This window comes from Macrobrachium nipponense, chromosome 35, assembly GCF_015104395.2.
Source record: "Macrobrachium nipponense isolate FS-2020 chromosome 35, ASM1510439v2, whole genome shotgun sequence".
In the NCBI taxonomy this organism is placed as follows: domain Eukaryota; kingdom Metazoa; phylum Arthropoda; class Malacostraca; order Decapoda; family Palaemonidae; genus Macrobrachium; species Macrobrachium nipponense.
The window spans coordinates 8,411,074-8,427,512 of NC_061096.1; the positions used below are offsets into that span (position 1 = coordinate 8,411,074).

At 42.6% G+C, this 16,439-nt stretch overlaps 1 protein-coding gene across 1 annotated transcript in view; it reads right to left on the reverse strand.

Annotated features, from left to right (window-relative positions):
* LOC135208280 (RAB11-binding protein RELCH-like) overlaps nt 1–16,439 on the reverse strand; it is a 231,746-nt gene that overhangs the window by 57,776 nt on the left and 157,531 nt on the right. The window contains 1 exon segment of the mRNA XM_064240384.1: nt 15,742–15,922. Within this exon segment, the coding sequence (XP_064096454.1) occupies nt 15,742–15,922 (181 nt within the window).

Consider the following 16,439-nt stretch of genomic DNA (forward strand, 5'->3'; position numbering starts at 1 on the left):
GGACGTGATGCGGTATGAGAGCTCCACCCCTTGCGCGGGAGGAAGCTTCAGAAGAAGAAAAGGCACTCCTTGAGAAGACAGCACGCGCACGGCTCCTTGGCAGTCTGGGTAGGTTCGTCAGAAGCTGCCGAAGGCACGCCAGATCGGTGGGGGTTCCTCGTAACCCTCCTTCGACTTTCGACATGCTCTCTCCCGTAACCTGGGAGTCAAGCAGAGGTCTAGGTTCTAGAGGCGGAATGAGGCCGATCTGACGCACCCTCCACTACACAAGGGGCACTTTCACTGCACTTCTCTTCACTTTTGCTCTCAGAGCTAAAACACTTTGATTCTAAGTTACGAATCGATTCAAGAATTAGCGATAAAGTATTACCTTCTACCGACACTGCTTCAGGGGCCGGAGGCAACACTACAGGTAGGAGCATAATCTACAGAAGGAGGGTTAGCAGGAGAATCATTAAAAATCTTGCCTACCTGAAACACTCCTGGAGGAAGACCTCCTTAACCTATCTCGCTCAAGTTTCTTAAGATAGGTTTCATACGCCTTCCACCTCAGACTCTGTTTAATCTTTCACACTCCTTACAACGAACTTTCAAACGTACATTCATTCCCCCTGCAAACCTTACAAACAGAATGTGGGTCTACTGAAGCTTTCAGTAGCCTACCTCTACATTCGGACATAGAACAAAATCTAGCGCTAGCAGAACTAGACCCTGACATCTTGATCAAACAAGAAAAATCAATACCAAATTCAAATCAATCCAAAGTCAACGTGTGCCAAGCCACCGATCCAATTCAGATACCAAAGAAAAAACCAAAAGGGATACTCAAGTAGCTAGTAAGTTTCCAAAATCTGGACGGAGGTGCTGCAAACAGGTGTTTCCAGCACCGGCGACAGAAAAATTATGAATAGAAAATGGGAATGGTTCCTGATACCCGCCTCCAGCGGCGGGAATGGGTACCAGCCACCTGACTCCCACTGCGTGTGTCGTAAGTGTTTAAATTTCTGTCGGATTCGGAAAAATACAGCTATATATATATATGACAGGTAAGTTTTCATGAATGACAGGTAAGTTTCATGAACAAAGTGACGAAATAATTTCTGAGATGTGTCACACATACTTTTAGTGCGATAAGAAAGAAATTCGCGCTTGTGCACCTGCGTAACGATTGTAAACAAAACAACGCCTTGATCCGTGAGCTCCCAGCATCCCCCAAGGCGCGATTCAAAAGTTTTTGGCTTGTAGGCCTATAAGTATTTTTCCACAAATTAAAAAAAAACCTTTTTTATGTTGACATTTAATACGTCCAATCGGCGTAAGAGGGTTAAGTGATGCGATATATAATAGCGTAATTGTACAATTATAGTCCTAGATTGGGTTGTGAGCATTAAAATCACCTACTGTTAATGTAGGTTCCTTGTCATTGTAAAGTAATTCTTGAAGTTTATCAATGTTGTATCTTTATTACACTGATTGTTTACATTATAAATTGCATAATTATTATATTTTATTTGTACTTTAATAATACTCAATATTTACAAGTCAGTAAAGTTTACAGGTACTATGCCATAGTATGTATGTACTTTGTTATGTACACATATGGCTGTACAGTGAACCCCTGTATTCACCAGGGTTGTGTACCAGAAACCCCGATAGCTAAAATCTGCTAATACTAGTTTTATCATAAAAAGTGCATTTAGTCATGAAACTGATATGAAATTACAGTAATTAGTGAATATTTCTCTGTAAAAAAATACAGCAAATAGGCAAATTTTACGCGAGTAATGGGTAGATGTGATCCATAGAGAAACCCGTGCATCTTGAGTACGCGAAACAGAAGGTCTACTGTACCTAAATTTCCTTCTTTCTCTCTACATGTTGATGCTAAGGTATACTTACGTATTGTTGATATTGTTTTGTTGACACATTGTAAACATAATATCATCGGTTCATATTCCCTTAGTAATCTTTGTATAGCTCCTAAACATAATCTGTTCTGCAGACCACTGACATTCCATTTACCAAAATAATTATTATTTAAAATATTACATTGTGTGTTCACGTGTAAATTTCTTTTTGTGGATTATCAATTCAAATTTTTTCAAATTTTTTTTTAACTAAAATTTTATTTATGACATTTATTTATTTTTTCTTCATAACATATAAGGTGTTCAATGCACACACAGCCCTTTTTGCGAGTATTCCGGCTAATGGTTTCTTTATTTCTGTAAATTATGAAATTTCTTACTGTGTTTCTCAAACTGTCTTTTGTTATGCTTCTGTTCTTGTTGCACAGTTTAATGAAACATTCATTACATCCACGTGTTTTTATGTATCATTTTTTTTTTTTTTGGTTTAATCTTGCTACACCAATTATTGGTGATGGAGTAATCTCTTCTCCCTTCTAATCACTTTTTACTTTGTCTTTACTTTAAGAGATATCTCTTCAATAATTGTTGGCTTTTTGGTTTTAGGTGGAGTTCTCTCTATATGCCTCTTTTATCTTTAGCTTCCAGTTCATCACAACTTCTAATATTCCTGTGGTACATGCACTACTATCTTCTTGCGACTCCACTGATCCAATACCTCAAAAATAAATTTGAACTAATGTCCACATAAGAATTTGTATAAATTCCTTGGTTCTTTGCTATTTTAGTTTCTTCTTGCAAAGTAGTTCTTATTCCAAGAGATTGCTCTATCAGGATTTTGTTACTCTTATCTGTTTCCATTTTTGTTTCATTGTTTGGTCTTCTTTTAGTAGTGGACAAGGTGCACTTCCTAGCAGTTTACAATTCATAATTTGGCCGCTTTTTTAGGCATTCCTGTTCTCTCCTAAGTAATCTTAATTCTGTATTGTATATACTATAATACATACATTCCTTAGACCTTGAATGGCGATTTTGCCAACAGTTCACACATTTAGTTTCACCACACATCCACTGCGTGGCATGTTCTTTGGATCAGTTTTGACATTGTAGTGGTTTTGGAACATAGGGTCTAATTTCTCTGCTTTAGCCTATACAGTGGTCCCCCCGTATTCGCGTGGGATGCGTACCAGACCCCCCCTTGAATAGTTAGAACCCGCGAATATTTGGAACCCCTATAAAAATGCTAAAAACAGCCTATTTTGTTAGTTAAAACTCAAGAAAAACCACTAAAAATGTTCATACTTGGTTTTTTTAATAGTTTTATCACAAAAAGTGCATTTTATGATGAAATTGATAAAAAAACCAGGAATTTGTGGATATTTCTCATAGAAAAATACTGTGAATGCGCTAATTTTCCGCGAATATTGCGGGGAAACGTACCCGAGAGAAATGCGCGAATGTGAGAGTCCGCGAATCTGGAGAACGCGAATATGGGGGGCCCACTGTAATTTCAATTTTTAAAGGTAATTCTTGACCTTCAAATTTTTTTTACGATTCTTAATTATTTTCTGCTACTTTTGTCTACTGGCTATGTTGTAAATGTATTGTAAGTTCTTGCACATAGTTGTATCTCTTTTTAGGGGGATCCAACAATATATTCGTTTCTATGGTTCACCATTATCAGGAAGCCCTATGGAACCCTAACCCAGTTCATACATCTATGTTTTTTCATTAGCAGTACTTTTAGTTTCAGAAGTTGAATATTGATTCAATAGGAAGTTTTTCCATTTTAAGGCCCATAATTTTTTGTCTGTTTCTAGAGTTAGAACCTTGACAACTTCCATCAAGAGACTTTTCTCCTTCCTACAGCTATCAGGATATACCCACAATGAGCAACCCAAGGGATGCGAGCACTAATCAAAATTTAGCTACTGTAGAGTGGAATTCTCCTGCCCCTTCCCAGCACTACAATGCTGCTCACATGCAAGACCAGCCCCAAACATTAACGCGCAAGAGGCAGCTCAAGCCCAGAAGGATGCCCCTAAGCATCCAATGATAAATAAGCCCTGAATTTGACCCCGCCCACCCCTCCTAAAAAAGCTGATCTGAACTGAGTACTCATCCATTTCATCTTCACCAACATCTTGATGATGACCATGGAGATGGACGAAACATGTAGACTACACCAGCAACTGAAGGAGTCTTAACAGCAGTGCAAGGATACATAATGCCCGTATCCAAGAAAAATACCGAAAACACCAGATAGCTACCAAGATCTTGTTGAAGTTACCAGCCTTGGTTTCTATACCCAACAAAGAGATATAAGCAAAATTTGATAAAATATTTTTCACAAATATCTTAATGACAAATATGAATAGTATTGGATTTCTACTCAACAACTGAGCTGAGTCAGAAAAACAAATAATAATAATAATAATAATAATAATAATAATAATAATAATAATAATAATAACCTAATAATATTGTACCTAATGTTATTTAAGTAATTTATATTACAGCAGACCCCCCTTATTTGTAGGGGGTGGGTACCAGATCCCCCTGTAAATAGCTAAAATCCACAACTACTTAAAACCCCTCTAAAAATGCTTAAAACTGCCTATTTTCATAGTTAAAACATAAAAAATCCTCTACAAATGCTTATAACCTAGTACAGGCAGTCCCTGGTTATCGGCGGACTCGGTTAATGGTGATCCGGTTTTATGGCACTAGTAAAATCAGCGATTTATGCAACTATAATGGGCCAAGTTTTGGTTATCGGTGCCATAAGGTGCAGATAATAGTTATGACAACATAACATAGCTAACAGAGGCGCAATTAACGGTTATCGGCATCACTGACCAAAACATGGCGACATAAGCGCCGTAAATCACCAGGTTTTGGTTAATGGCGGTTTCCACCTATCAGCATCCTGCTGAGAACGGAACCCCTGCTGATTGTCTGTACTATTTATTAATTCTATCACAAAAAGTGCATTTAGTCATGAAAACGATTTGAAAATTCAGTAATTTTAAATATTTCTCAGTGAAAAGTGCAGCAAATAGGCGAATTTACTGCAAATAATGGATATGCGGTCAATAGAAAAATCTGCGAATAGGCGAGTCTGAGAATAGCAGGGGTTGATTGTAATGTGTATGTATTGAGTCAGACTAGGTAGTACTAACCATCTGGGTTAAAATTACCCTTCAGTGGTGAGCATCGGAATAACAGTAACCCATAGGAGGCCTCAAGTTTCCAAACAAGACTTGGGGAGGTGATTTTTGGTGCCAATTACCATTTTCAATATGCCATCAAATACAGTAGTATAGTTGATTGGATACAGTATGTACAGTCGAGTTCAAAAGTTCATAGACACTCTCTGGTCATCATCTTAATGGTGCACTCCGGTCCCAAATTATGCGTGTTAGAATTGTGCGATTCCCCTTTTATGTGGTCGCTAGTTCTCAAAAATAGATTTTCTGTATCTGCGAAGCCGTTCAAAGTCTGCGAGTCACGTGCCGTAAAACATATCAAATCTATTGTCTTTTCAAGTATTTTAGATGTGGGGGGGGTTTGCTGGTATCTGAGAGAAGGGGTGGGGGAAATGCTTGGAGGAAAAAAAACTAATATTCCTCCAAGGGGGAATGCGAGAGAAAGGTTTTCTGCTCAGCCATTAGCTAAGACGGAAGGCTCTGCCTCACGCATTTGTGACGTCATAGCTCAGTGTGTATGAATGATGAGTATCATCATCATCGTCATACGTATTATTCAGATCTGCAAAGTGTATTCTGAATGATCAGTATCGTCATCATCGCCACTGGTATTATTCAGATCTGAGAGGTGTATTCTGAAGGCTTCTACTCAGCCATTAGCTAAGAGGGTAGGCTTTGGCTCACGCATTTGTGACATCATAGCGCAGTGTTTATGAATGATCGGTATCATCATCATCGCCATACGTATTAATTAGATCTGCGAAGTGTATTCTGATCATCCGCATCATGTATGCATCTGCCTAGAAGCCGAAGAGGAAAACCTATTTTCTCGAAACTAAAAAGCTTGCCCTTAAGTTAAAGGAGCAACTTCCATTTTGGCAGCAGTTGACAACTTGAAATCCGTCATTGCTGAACATGAAGTATGAATTTTTTTTTCTAGATTAACTTGTTTTGACTAACTTTTGGCATTTGATCATTTATTTTTTTCTATTGTTGAAATAGGTTTTGATGATAATGACTAGTAAAAGTGATTAACAGTGAAGCAAATGTGTTAGAGAGAGAGAGAGAGAGAGAGAGAGAGAGAGAGAGAGAGAGAGAGAGAGAGAGAGAGAGAGAGAGAGAATCGTTCTATCAAAACTTTTCAATAAACTCATTTCATGTAGAATTTTAATATTTATCATTTCTTTTTAACAAATTGTAATTTCATATCAAATTTTGAATTTCCATCAATTCTTTTTAATCATAGAATAAATTTATATGAAAACGATTATACAGTGAAAGTGCCTGACAAAGATACCGAGACAGGCACTCATAACCTGGTTTGTTAGGCCTAACGGGAATGAAGACACACATGATCCGCCAGTCCCAGAAACCTAAAATGGTTCACAAAGCTTTCCTTCAGCAGAAGAATTCTTCCCGGAGGATGAGATAGATGAGTTTGATGGGTTTTTGGCAGAGGATAGGTAGAGGAAATTCCATCCAAAAGGTTTTTAAAGGAAATGACTGTATCGAACAGTACACTTGCACCCAATGGTGGCATTGTTTATGTGTGGGAGTTCTCACCACCTGTGTGTAATTTTAAACTTTTTCAAGTTACTAAAACCTTTTTAATGTTTTATTTATCCATAAGAACAATTTCATATTAGAAAAAAATTACAGCATAGTACATAGAAAGTATTGAAAATGGGTAGTATAAAAAAGTTTGACTGGGTAAGTTGCCGTTTGCCTTGACCCAAATGGAATTTTCCCATAAGGTATGTGTTTCGAAATATTCTTATTTCCAATTCTGCAGGAACTTGGATCTACCAAATTCTCTCATAAATGGGGACTGTACTGTATATATATTATATATATTATATGTTTGAAGTACTAAATGTATCTATTGGTTATATCAACTCTCTGAATCTGTCCAAGCTTTAGAAATGTGTGGAATAATTACCACTGCATTGTCATACAAGAATGGACAAAATATCATAATTATCATATGTTAAAAGAGGATTCTCCTCCTCTCTTTATCCACTTCAGTTGGGAAGAGTGAAGAACAGCCACTCTAAGTTCACCCTGGTGGTGGCGAGACCAGTGCCATTTATGTGTTGTTAAACTGATGACCAGAGAGTGTCAACAGACTTTTTTAACTTGACTGTACAAGAACAGTTTCATTAAAATTATCATTACTTTAATGCAAGAGTACCTATTTTTGCCTTTTACAATGGATACTGTAGGGGGTCAATAAAGGGATTTTGACGTAAGGAAAAATCTATTTCTGGGCGATTGGCTCGTGTCGCCAGCGAAATATCCTTTTTTTAATCTATTATTTCTAGGGTAAATGTACTAACACATACCAGAGAATAAATAAAATAAAGAAAAAGGTCAGTATAACTGACTCGCTCACCCTCCAGGAGGGTGTCGGTATGAACACTAGGCGAGTGAGACCACTACCACGAGCCAAATGCCAATAGAAATCTCCCACTACAAAATCCCTCCAAGAGGGGAGCCGACCCACAGAGTGAGCAGCTCTTGTACTACTACTACTCCATCCCATGCTGCCGACTGCTGCGCCTCTGGTGGCCATCCTGAAGTTATCAGACAATCTTGGGCGAAGGGATGGGTAGGGTGGGATTTCGCTGGCGACACGAGCCCAATCGCCCAGAAATAGATTTTTCCTTACGTCAAAATCCCTTTTCTGGGCTCAGCTCGTGTCGCTGCGCGAAATCGTACCAGAGAAATAGCACAAGATTGTAAACAAAATAATAAAATGAGAATAAAATAAAATAAATCAGAATAGGTCTCAAATAAAAATGATAAAATATATATGAATAGACTATAATTGCTAAAAGATACATATACACAGGGGTATAAAAATAGAAATATGCTTAAATTAAACCCATAAATCTAATCATGTTTGTTAACATAAGGTAATTACATATGTACAGGTAAAATTATTTTTACATGTATCAATGTTATCTGTGTAACAGCATGTATCAAAGTATAATAGCAATTAATAAAACAATCAACAATAATAATATATAAAAAGAATGTATATGACTTAATATACAAAACCCGTAATCATTATAATATGATGTATCCCCTAGCATAAAAATAAGGGGAAACATCCATGAGATCAATGTTTATAATCATTTGTGAGTGTCCCTAACCAGACAATAATGGGGCACCCACTACACTATCAGCAAAAGCAGCTAAGACCAACAAGGTGAATGCAAATGAACCAGGTAGGAATAGACGAACTTTTGGGTGAGGCAGGTAGAAAGGAGGACTGAATCTTCTACTACAAACTAGCTAGAGTCAGGGGAAACTATGTTACCCGCTGCTACTGCTGGAATTTCAGAGCTTCCAAGGACTTAAGGTAGTGACGTTTGAACACTGTCGGCGATTTGTTCCATCCAGTATACTTTTTCAACTCATCGAAGTTCATGTGTTGGAAATAATTAATTGAGGTGGCTACTGCCCTGACACTCATGTGCTTTCGGGAAAGAGTCAGGATTGGCTTGCTTAATAAAGTACAGGATTTGTTGCCTGATGCCTTTAATGGATAAAGTTCCACCTTTTTCCCTCCTAAAGAGGGGACCCCGACGAAGATGAGGAGGTCCTAGACAGAAAGGCTGTAAGGTAAGTAACTGGGCAAAGAGATTACATCTTGTGGAAGGGGTAGTACCTTCCAAGGTTCCCACCTCATCAAAAGGATCTTCATTCTTTGCTAAAAAGCTAACGTTCCGGAGAAAGTAGGACTTCTCCTGTGAAGGAACTGAATATGAACCCGGGTCTCTGGATAGAGCCGACAGTTCTGAAATTCTTGCTCCTGAAGCTAAGCTTAATAAGAATATTTTGGGTTTTTCTTAAGAGCATTATAAACGAGCATGTGTCATTATCGGTTTCGGAAGCCAGTTTTAGGACATCGTTTAAGAACCATGAAACTGACGTAGGCCTAACAGAAGGCCTAAGCCTAGCACATGCCTTAGGAATAGACGAGAAGTAGGAATCCGTCAAGTCTATGTTTAATCCCAAATTGAAATATCTTTTTCAAAGCTGACTTGTTTGTCGTAATCGTGCTAGCTGCTAAACCTTTTTCAAATAAGGATCTGAAAAAGGATATAGCTGAATTAACTGTCATGATTCTAATATCCGAATCTCTCAGGAAGGTTGCTAACTTTTTGACAGCAGCATCATACTGCCTCAAAGTCGAATCCCTTTTATCGGATTCTAAGAATAGAATATTCTGAGGGTCAATATTCGCATCTCTTTTTGCCGCAAACTTCATGAAATCCATAAAGTTAGGGTTTTGAGAATCCCTGAGGAAGCGAACACAGTCTTCATTTGCACTGACTGGGAGAGCTTGGGACTGGGGATCTGAAGAGGACGAAGGCCCAGCTCCAAAATTAGAGGATACCAGTTGCTCTTCGGCAGTCTGGGGCTACTAGAGCCACTTGACCCTTGAATGTCCTGAGTTTGTTCAATACTTCATGAGGAGATTCACTGGAGGGAAGACGTAAATCTTCTCCCAGTTGTTCCAGTCTAGAGCCAGGGCGTCCGTGGCATATGCCAGAGGGTCCAGGTTGGGGGGCTACATAACACGGTAGTTTGTGGTTCGCTTGTGATGCGAAGAGGTCCACCTGTAGCCCTGGGACTCTTTGAAGGATCCATTGGAACGAACTGTTGTCCAGTGACCATTCCGACTCTAGGGGTACTGATCGGGATAGGGCGTCTGCTATGACGTTTCTTACTCCAGCTATGTGAGTGGAGGAAAGATGCCAACTGAACTTGTCTGCCAGGGAGAAGATGGCTATCATGACGTGATTTAGATGCCGTGACTTGGAGCCTCCTCTGTTTATACAATGTACTACCACTGCGCTGTCCAGGACTAGCTTTATGTGGGGAGTACTTGGGTGGGCGTAACCTTTTAGAGTCAAGAACACTGCCATTGCCATCCAGTACGTTTATATGGAACCGACGGAACTGAGGTGACCAAGTCCCTTGAACCTTTTTGACCTGGGGAACTACCCTCCCCAAGCCGCTTAAGGGGAACGGTGCTGTGTGGATGGGTGACCCCTGGTGGAGGGAACTGAAGGGGTACTGACATTGATAAATTCTTGACTCTCGCCCATGGCCGAAGTCGATTCTTTAGAATCAGAGGCACTGAGGATAGTTTGTCCCTGGACCTGACGTTTGTGCTCGCGAGCGCCAGATTCTGGTTAGGTCTTTCAGTTTGGCTTTCATTAAGACGTTTGTCACTGATGCAAACTGGAGAGGCCCGCCCAGGATCCTTTCCTGGGCTCTCCTTGACGCTAGTTTTGTGACTTAGAAATTGCTTGACTGACTTTGCTATTTCTTGTTCCTTTTGGGTTGATGGAATCGACAGAGTGTGGGATGCTAGATTCCATTGAATTGCCCAGCCACTGAAAGTTGACTCTGGAGTGAGTCTTGATTTGGTCCTGTTTATTTTGAAGCCTAGATATTCCAGGAACTGAATCACTTTCAGAGTAGCTCTGTTGCATTCCTCGACTGTTGGGGCCCAGATCAACCAATCGTCGAGATACGCTACTACCATGATCCCTTGCGATCTGAGTTGTTTGCACTACCACTTCCGCTAGCTTCGTGAACACTCTGGGTGCCACGTTGAGTCCGAATGGAACTACTTTGAAGGAGAATGTCTGGTCTCCTATCTTGAAACCCAGATACGGACGGAAGTGTCTTGCAATAGGGATATGATAGTAAGCGTCTGTAAGATCGATAGAGGTGGTGACGGCCCCCACGGGGAAGTAGGGTCCGACACTGTGAGATCGTGAGCATCTTGAACTTGTCGCAGCGGATGGCTAAGTTTAAGCGGGACAAGTCTAGATTACCCTTCTTTTTTGTGAGCCTTTCTTTGGCACGCTGAACAAGCGACCTTGAAATTTTAATCTCTTGACTCTCGCTATAGCTCCTTTTTTTGAAGGAGATCGTCTGCGTACTCTGTCAATTGCCTTGGAAGGAAGTTGACGGAAAGGTCTGGATGGAGGTGGGTTCGTCAACCAGCTCCAACCCAGACCTTTTTGACACTATGCTCTGAGCCCATTGGCTGAAGTTCCAACCGGTGGCGAAAGTGAAACAGCCTCCCTCCTACCTGAAGTTCTTCATTGGTTCTGGTAACCGCCTCGGCCTCCTCTGAAGTGCTTTCCCCTGTTAAAGGGGCCGCCTCCCGATCCTCTCCCACGAAGGAACTTCTTACCTCTACCTCCCTTACCCGAGCGGTCATACTTCTGAGAAGCTTGACTCTCGAAGGCTTGATTGTAAGCTGGAGAGATGGGCGTAAGAGGTGGAGGGCTGAGGCTGAGGGGATATCACATAAATTGGCTGTGATTGACCTTTAGAAGTGGAGGGTTGGGCTGTCTGCACTAACGGTACTGTTGGAACTTGAGGAAAGGTAGTTGCTCTTCTGGTAAGGTTGGAAACGCCTGGGGTTTCTTTTGTCCCTTACCTTTAGGAGTCAGGTCTTGCCTCCTCTTAGCCGAAAGGCCCCAACGATCCTTAAGGGCTCTGGTTTAACCTGGTAGCCTCTGACTGGACCTCCTTAAACCATAGCTTCTGGGAAGAGATCTGCTCCCCAGATGCTAGACGAGAGTAACCTATTCGGTTCATGCCGAATGGTTGCCTCTTGTAGGACATGCTTCCTACAATTCGTCCGAGCAGTGGCAAACTCAAACATATCTGACTGTACCGTTTGAGTCAGGGCTTTGGTCATGAGCTTAAAAATCGGTTCTGATCCATAAGCCATGGTAGCTACCTCAGACATAGCCATAGAATTGATTGGATCTGGCTAGACGCGATTTTGCATCAAACTCAGCCTGAATAAGGCTATCTGGGAGCCTGGGTAGCTTTTCACCAAACTGCTCCATAGCACAGTCCGGTTTGAGTTTGCCAGCTGAGAAGTATTCGGCAAGTCTTCCCACAATTCTCCAACTGAGGGGAGCAACGGAGAAGTGGGATCCGCTTCCTTCAACTGCGGTATAGGTTCCCCCCTTCTGGGCCGCTGGGATGGTCCCCGACCTCCGCGATCTTGGTTAGGAAACTGGGAGCGGGTACTCCTCATCCATTGTAAAAATGGTAAAGGGACTCTTAAAATGGTTGGTATTCGTTGGTGTTAGAACAATCCATGTCCTCTAAAACACCTGAGCCATTCTCTCTGAGCCTGGTCTCGTGAGTAAGAGGACTGTCTCCTTAGGTACCTTATCGTCCCGCCCCATAGCCGACGGCGTAAGCCTTGCGTAGCCTATGAACGGAGGCTGGAGGTCTTCCGGGAAGAACTCGAAGTCCTCTATTCTTCGAGTCCCAAATTCCGGTATAGAGATGAGACCGTCCTGGAAGGGGGCGTATGACGCTACTCTCCACGGATTGTTTCATAGAGAACTGAGGTAGTGAGTCATAACGGAGGAAGTTGGGATCCACTCGTGTTGGACAGTGGAGGAGAGGCTAGAGGAGCTTCTCTCGGGAGCCCGGCTATAATGGGAGTCCTGGGAAGTAATCCTGTCCGACAGACGAGAGATCATTTGCTCCATGCTACTCTTTAAAGGACCCAACCAGGTCACCCACCTGTTGCAACAGGCCAGCATTGGAGTCCAAAGCCGGAGCTGCTGCGGAGGTGGAGGGGAGGCTCTGAATCGGAACCAAAGGTAGCGGAACTGGTGATTCTGCCGGAGTGCGAGATCTCTCTCTGGAGGATTTACTCCTCGAGGACTTAGAGCCGGAGCTAGAAGCTTTAGACCTGGATGCTCCGGGATTCCAGCCGGAGACTTTACCGGGAGAGGATGAAGCCGAAGTCGTCTTCTTAGACGACGACGACGTCTTAGTCAAAGTCATCAACCTTTAGACTTGACCTTAGGTCTAACCGAAGCACCAGGAGGAGAATATATTCGTCACCCGTAAAGCTTGGAAGGATGGAGAGGTTGCAGGAGTAGAAGAAACAGTTACGCCCAAGGTGACCCTTGGGTGTCCACCGTACCTACCTCGACCAACAGGTCGTCTATACCTACCATAGGTTCAACATTAATATCTAGGGTCGCGACATCCGTAAGAGATATCCTGTCCTGCTCAGTTAATGAGGTGGCCAGCTGTTGTTGGATGAAGGCGATAGTCGGATCCGCTTCTACCGGGTCGACGTATCCTGTCGCCTTGCCTCCGGGGAAGATTAGTAATGCCAACCGCTTCTCTAGATGTAGGGCTGTCCCTTGGCGGCCTTTTTCCCAAAACCGCCGACCCAGGCCCGCAGGGTAGCCAGTGCGGTATCTCTTACCGCCGGAGCCTGGAAGAGAAGGCGTAGTTTAGATTTAAGAATCACTTAAAACTAAAACTTAAAGTATAACTTAAATTAATTGCCTTAAGTTAATATGATGAAAACTTAAGCGCTAAAAAAGAAGCGGAGCATGCTACTGGAGATGTAAACTTACCCCTTCCAAAAGCTGGCTCACCAGATCGTAACATATGGTACACGTTTCATGGTACCAGACCTGGATGTCCCCGAGCGGAGTCGCGCATGGAGCATGGACCGGCAAACTTCGTGTCCACAAGGGTCCTGAAGTGTGGCGGAACATCCCGGATGCTCACAGTTGGTGGCCTGTAAGTGGGGAGACACATGAGTATCTTAAAAAACATCACTTACAGTCTAAAGGACAGAAGAGCTCCGATGCATGCCGGAGCTCGGAAAAAATTTGGGCATAACCCCTCCCTGCATCGCCTGAATAGGCTATAATCCCGGAGAGATCCGGTAAAGATATGTAAGGGAGGGGGATGGTTTCAAGGTTCTTAAGATAAACTTAAAAGATAACTTAAACCTAACACACAAGCAAACCGGACTAAGTCCAGTGCGTAGCGGAGTGTAGTAACTCAGCAAAACGGTAAGGTTAGTAGAGACCCACTGTATGCTCCGGTCCACCCTACTGGGTGGACTAACAACTTTCCGCTGGATACCAGGACTCCGATCAGGAGGAGCCCTAGTAAGATGGGAAAGAGCGAGAAGACATACAGGCTCAAGCTAGCCCGGAGCGACAAGGTAGCGCGAGGGTGGGCAAGGCCAGTACCCCCCACTCTCCGTACCAACCGGCCGGACCGAGAAGCCGGAGAGGTCGAGACCAGTCTGGGTCTGTCCCGACTCCCTAGCCCCCTCCGCCTGAGGGGAGCAGAGGGAGGGAGGCAGGCTCGGGTATGAGGAGCGAGCATGGGCAGACCGACCCGCCCCCGCCCGACTCTATGGAAGAGCGGGAGGGGGGGGAAGAATGACTGGACAGGCGTCTGGCTGGCCCGTGATCACGAAGTGACCACGAGGCGGTACGACCAAAAACGACAACTAAGCCTAGGACAACCAACTGATCAGGGAAATTGCTATCGGGAAGCATACTGAACTGAAAAGCGGAGGCAAAATAAGCCACCCACTGGGGGGCCGAACCAACTGATCAGAGAGATGCTATAGGGGAAGCAACCGAACTGATAGCGGTAGAATAGGCTCAAACGAGCCAGGACCTAGGCTAAGCCAGACGCCTAACTAACCTAACAATAATAAAATACACAGTTATATAAATAAATAAATGAAAGAAAGAAAACAATATAGCAGGAGAAAAAATCCAGGAGTGTGCGACTAACCCGAAGGCAAGTCTACCACTCAAAGCTAGTCAGAGGCCGATACTAAGAACTGGACTAGGGTCTGGATAGAAGAAGCCTACGTAGGTAAATACATGCATGCATGACAAAACCTGAGTAGACCGTACCCTAAGTAAAGTCGGATAATCATAAAGAGCGAAGATAAATAAGGGGATGTTCTAGGTATGGGAGACCAAGAACGAGCCCATCACGAGGCAGAACCATGCTGCCATGCTTCCGACCCCGAGATCGTATTTATACCTAAAAAACGGCAAATACTGTCTCAGGGCCGGAAAAAACCAACTAACCGTAAATACTGAGTACTTAACTTAGCTGCTGCGATAGCTGCACTCCATAATAGAAAATCCAATGAAAGGGCACAAAAACACAGAGAGGAAAAATATCACAACCGACTCGTGGGTGCTAACTTGAAAAAGGATGGCCACCAGAGGCGCAGCAGTCGGCAGCATGGGATGGAGTAGTAGTAGTACGAGCTGCTCACTCTGTGGGCTCGGCTCCCCTCTTGGAGGGATTTTGTAGTGGGAGATTTCTATTGGCATTTGGCTCGTGGTAGTGGTCTCACTCGCCTAGTGTTCATACCGCACCCTCCTGGAGGGTGAGCGAGTCAGTTATACTGACCTTTTTCTTTATTTTATTTATTCTCTGGTATGTGTTAGTACATTTACCCTAGAAATAATAGATTAAAGGATATTTCGCGCAGCGACACGAGCTGAGCCCAGAAATGCACAAACACATATTGGCAACCTACCCAACAAGTCTTGTCATGTCACACCCAAATGACTTGGGGTGACTTAGTTCAGTTGTTGGCGCATCAAGCCATCTATATGACTGAAGCTCTAACCTTCCCAGAAAATTTTAGTTTTTAGACCTTTGAAGGTTTATGATTTTGGAAAATGGATTGAAAACTTGTATGCTAAAAACTTTTATCCTGAATATGCCCAGCTGAAAAGGGGATGTGTCTAATATGCCAGTGCATATTAGTAGTATATACCATCAAATACAGCAATTGACATACTTACCTCTCGTTTAGCAAGGATGACATTAGGAGCAATGTTGTGCAGAGAGGATGCCACCACATCTAGAAGATCTTTTCCTCCTTGTCCAAGTGTTGCAACTTCTGCTTGCACTCTAGATTTCTTATGCATGGTATGTGTTAATGTAGCCTGCAGTAAGTGCTCTTCATAGGACTCTGGTGGTTGTCTGAAAAGCATCAGAAAATTGAGGTGTTTCAGCATATTGTTTCTCTGGATTATTCTTTGCAAAAGATACATTTTTCATGTCTAGCCCACTAAAGCAGTTTGGCTCTGCTCACAGGAAAAGAGAGAGAGAGAGAGAGAGAGAGAGAGAGAGAGAGAGAGAGAGAGAGAGAGAGAGAGAGAGAGAGTAGGTTGGTAAAAGCACCAACCAACACTGATTACTGCCACTGGAGAGAATAATTTCCTTTCAAGATTACACTTGATAGTCTGGCATTTTCTCCAAACACCCTCTTTTCCTACACTCAGATAACACTGAAAAATACCATTACCTCTCTTTATTCCATCCTTATCACAATACTCTTTCTGTTTTAAAAGTCAAAATGAGCTAAGAACCAGTCCAAGGCAGTCACTTCCAAGAATGGGCTAAACTTTGTTGTTGAAATGACATCATCCATCAACCTTTGAGAGAGAGAGAGAGAGAGAGAGAGAGGAGAGAGAGAGAGAGAGAGAGAGAGAGAGAG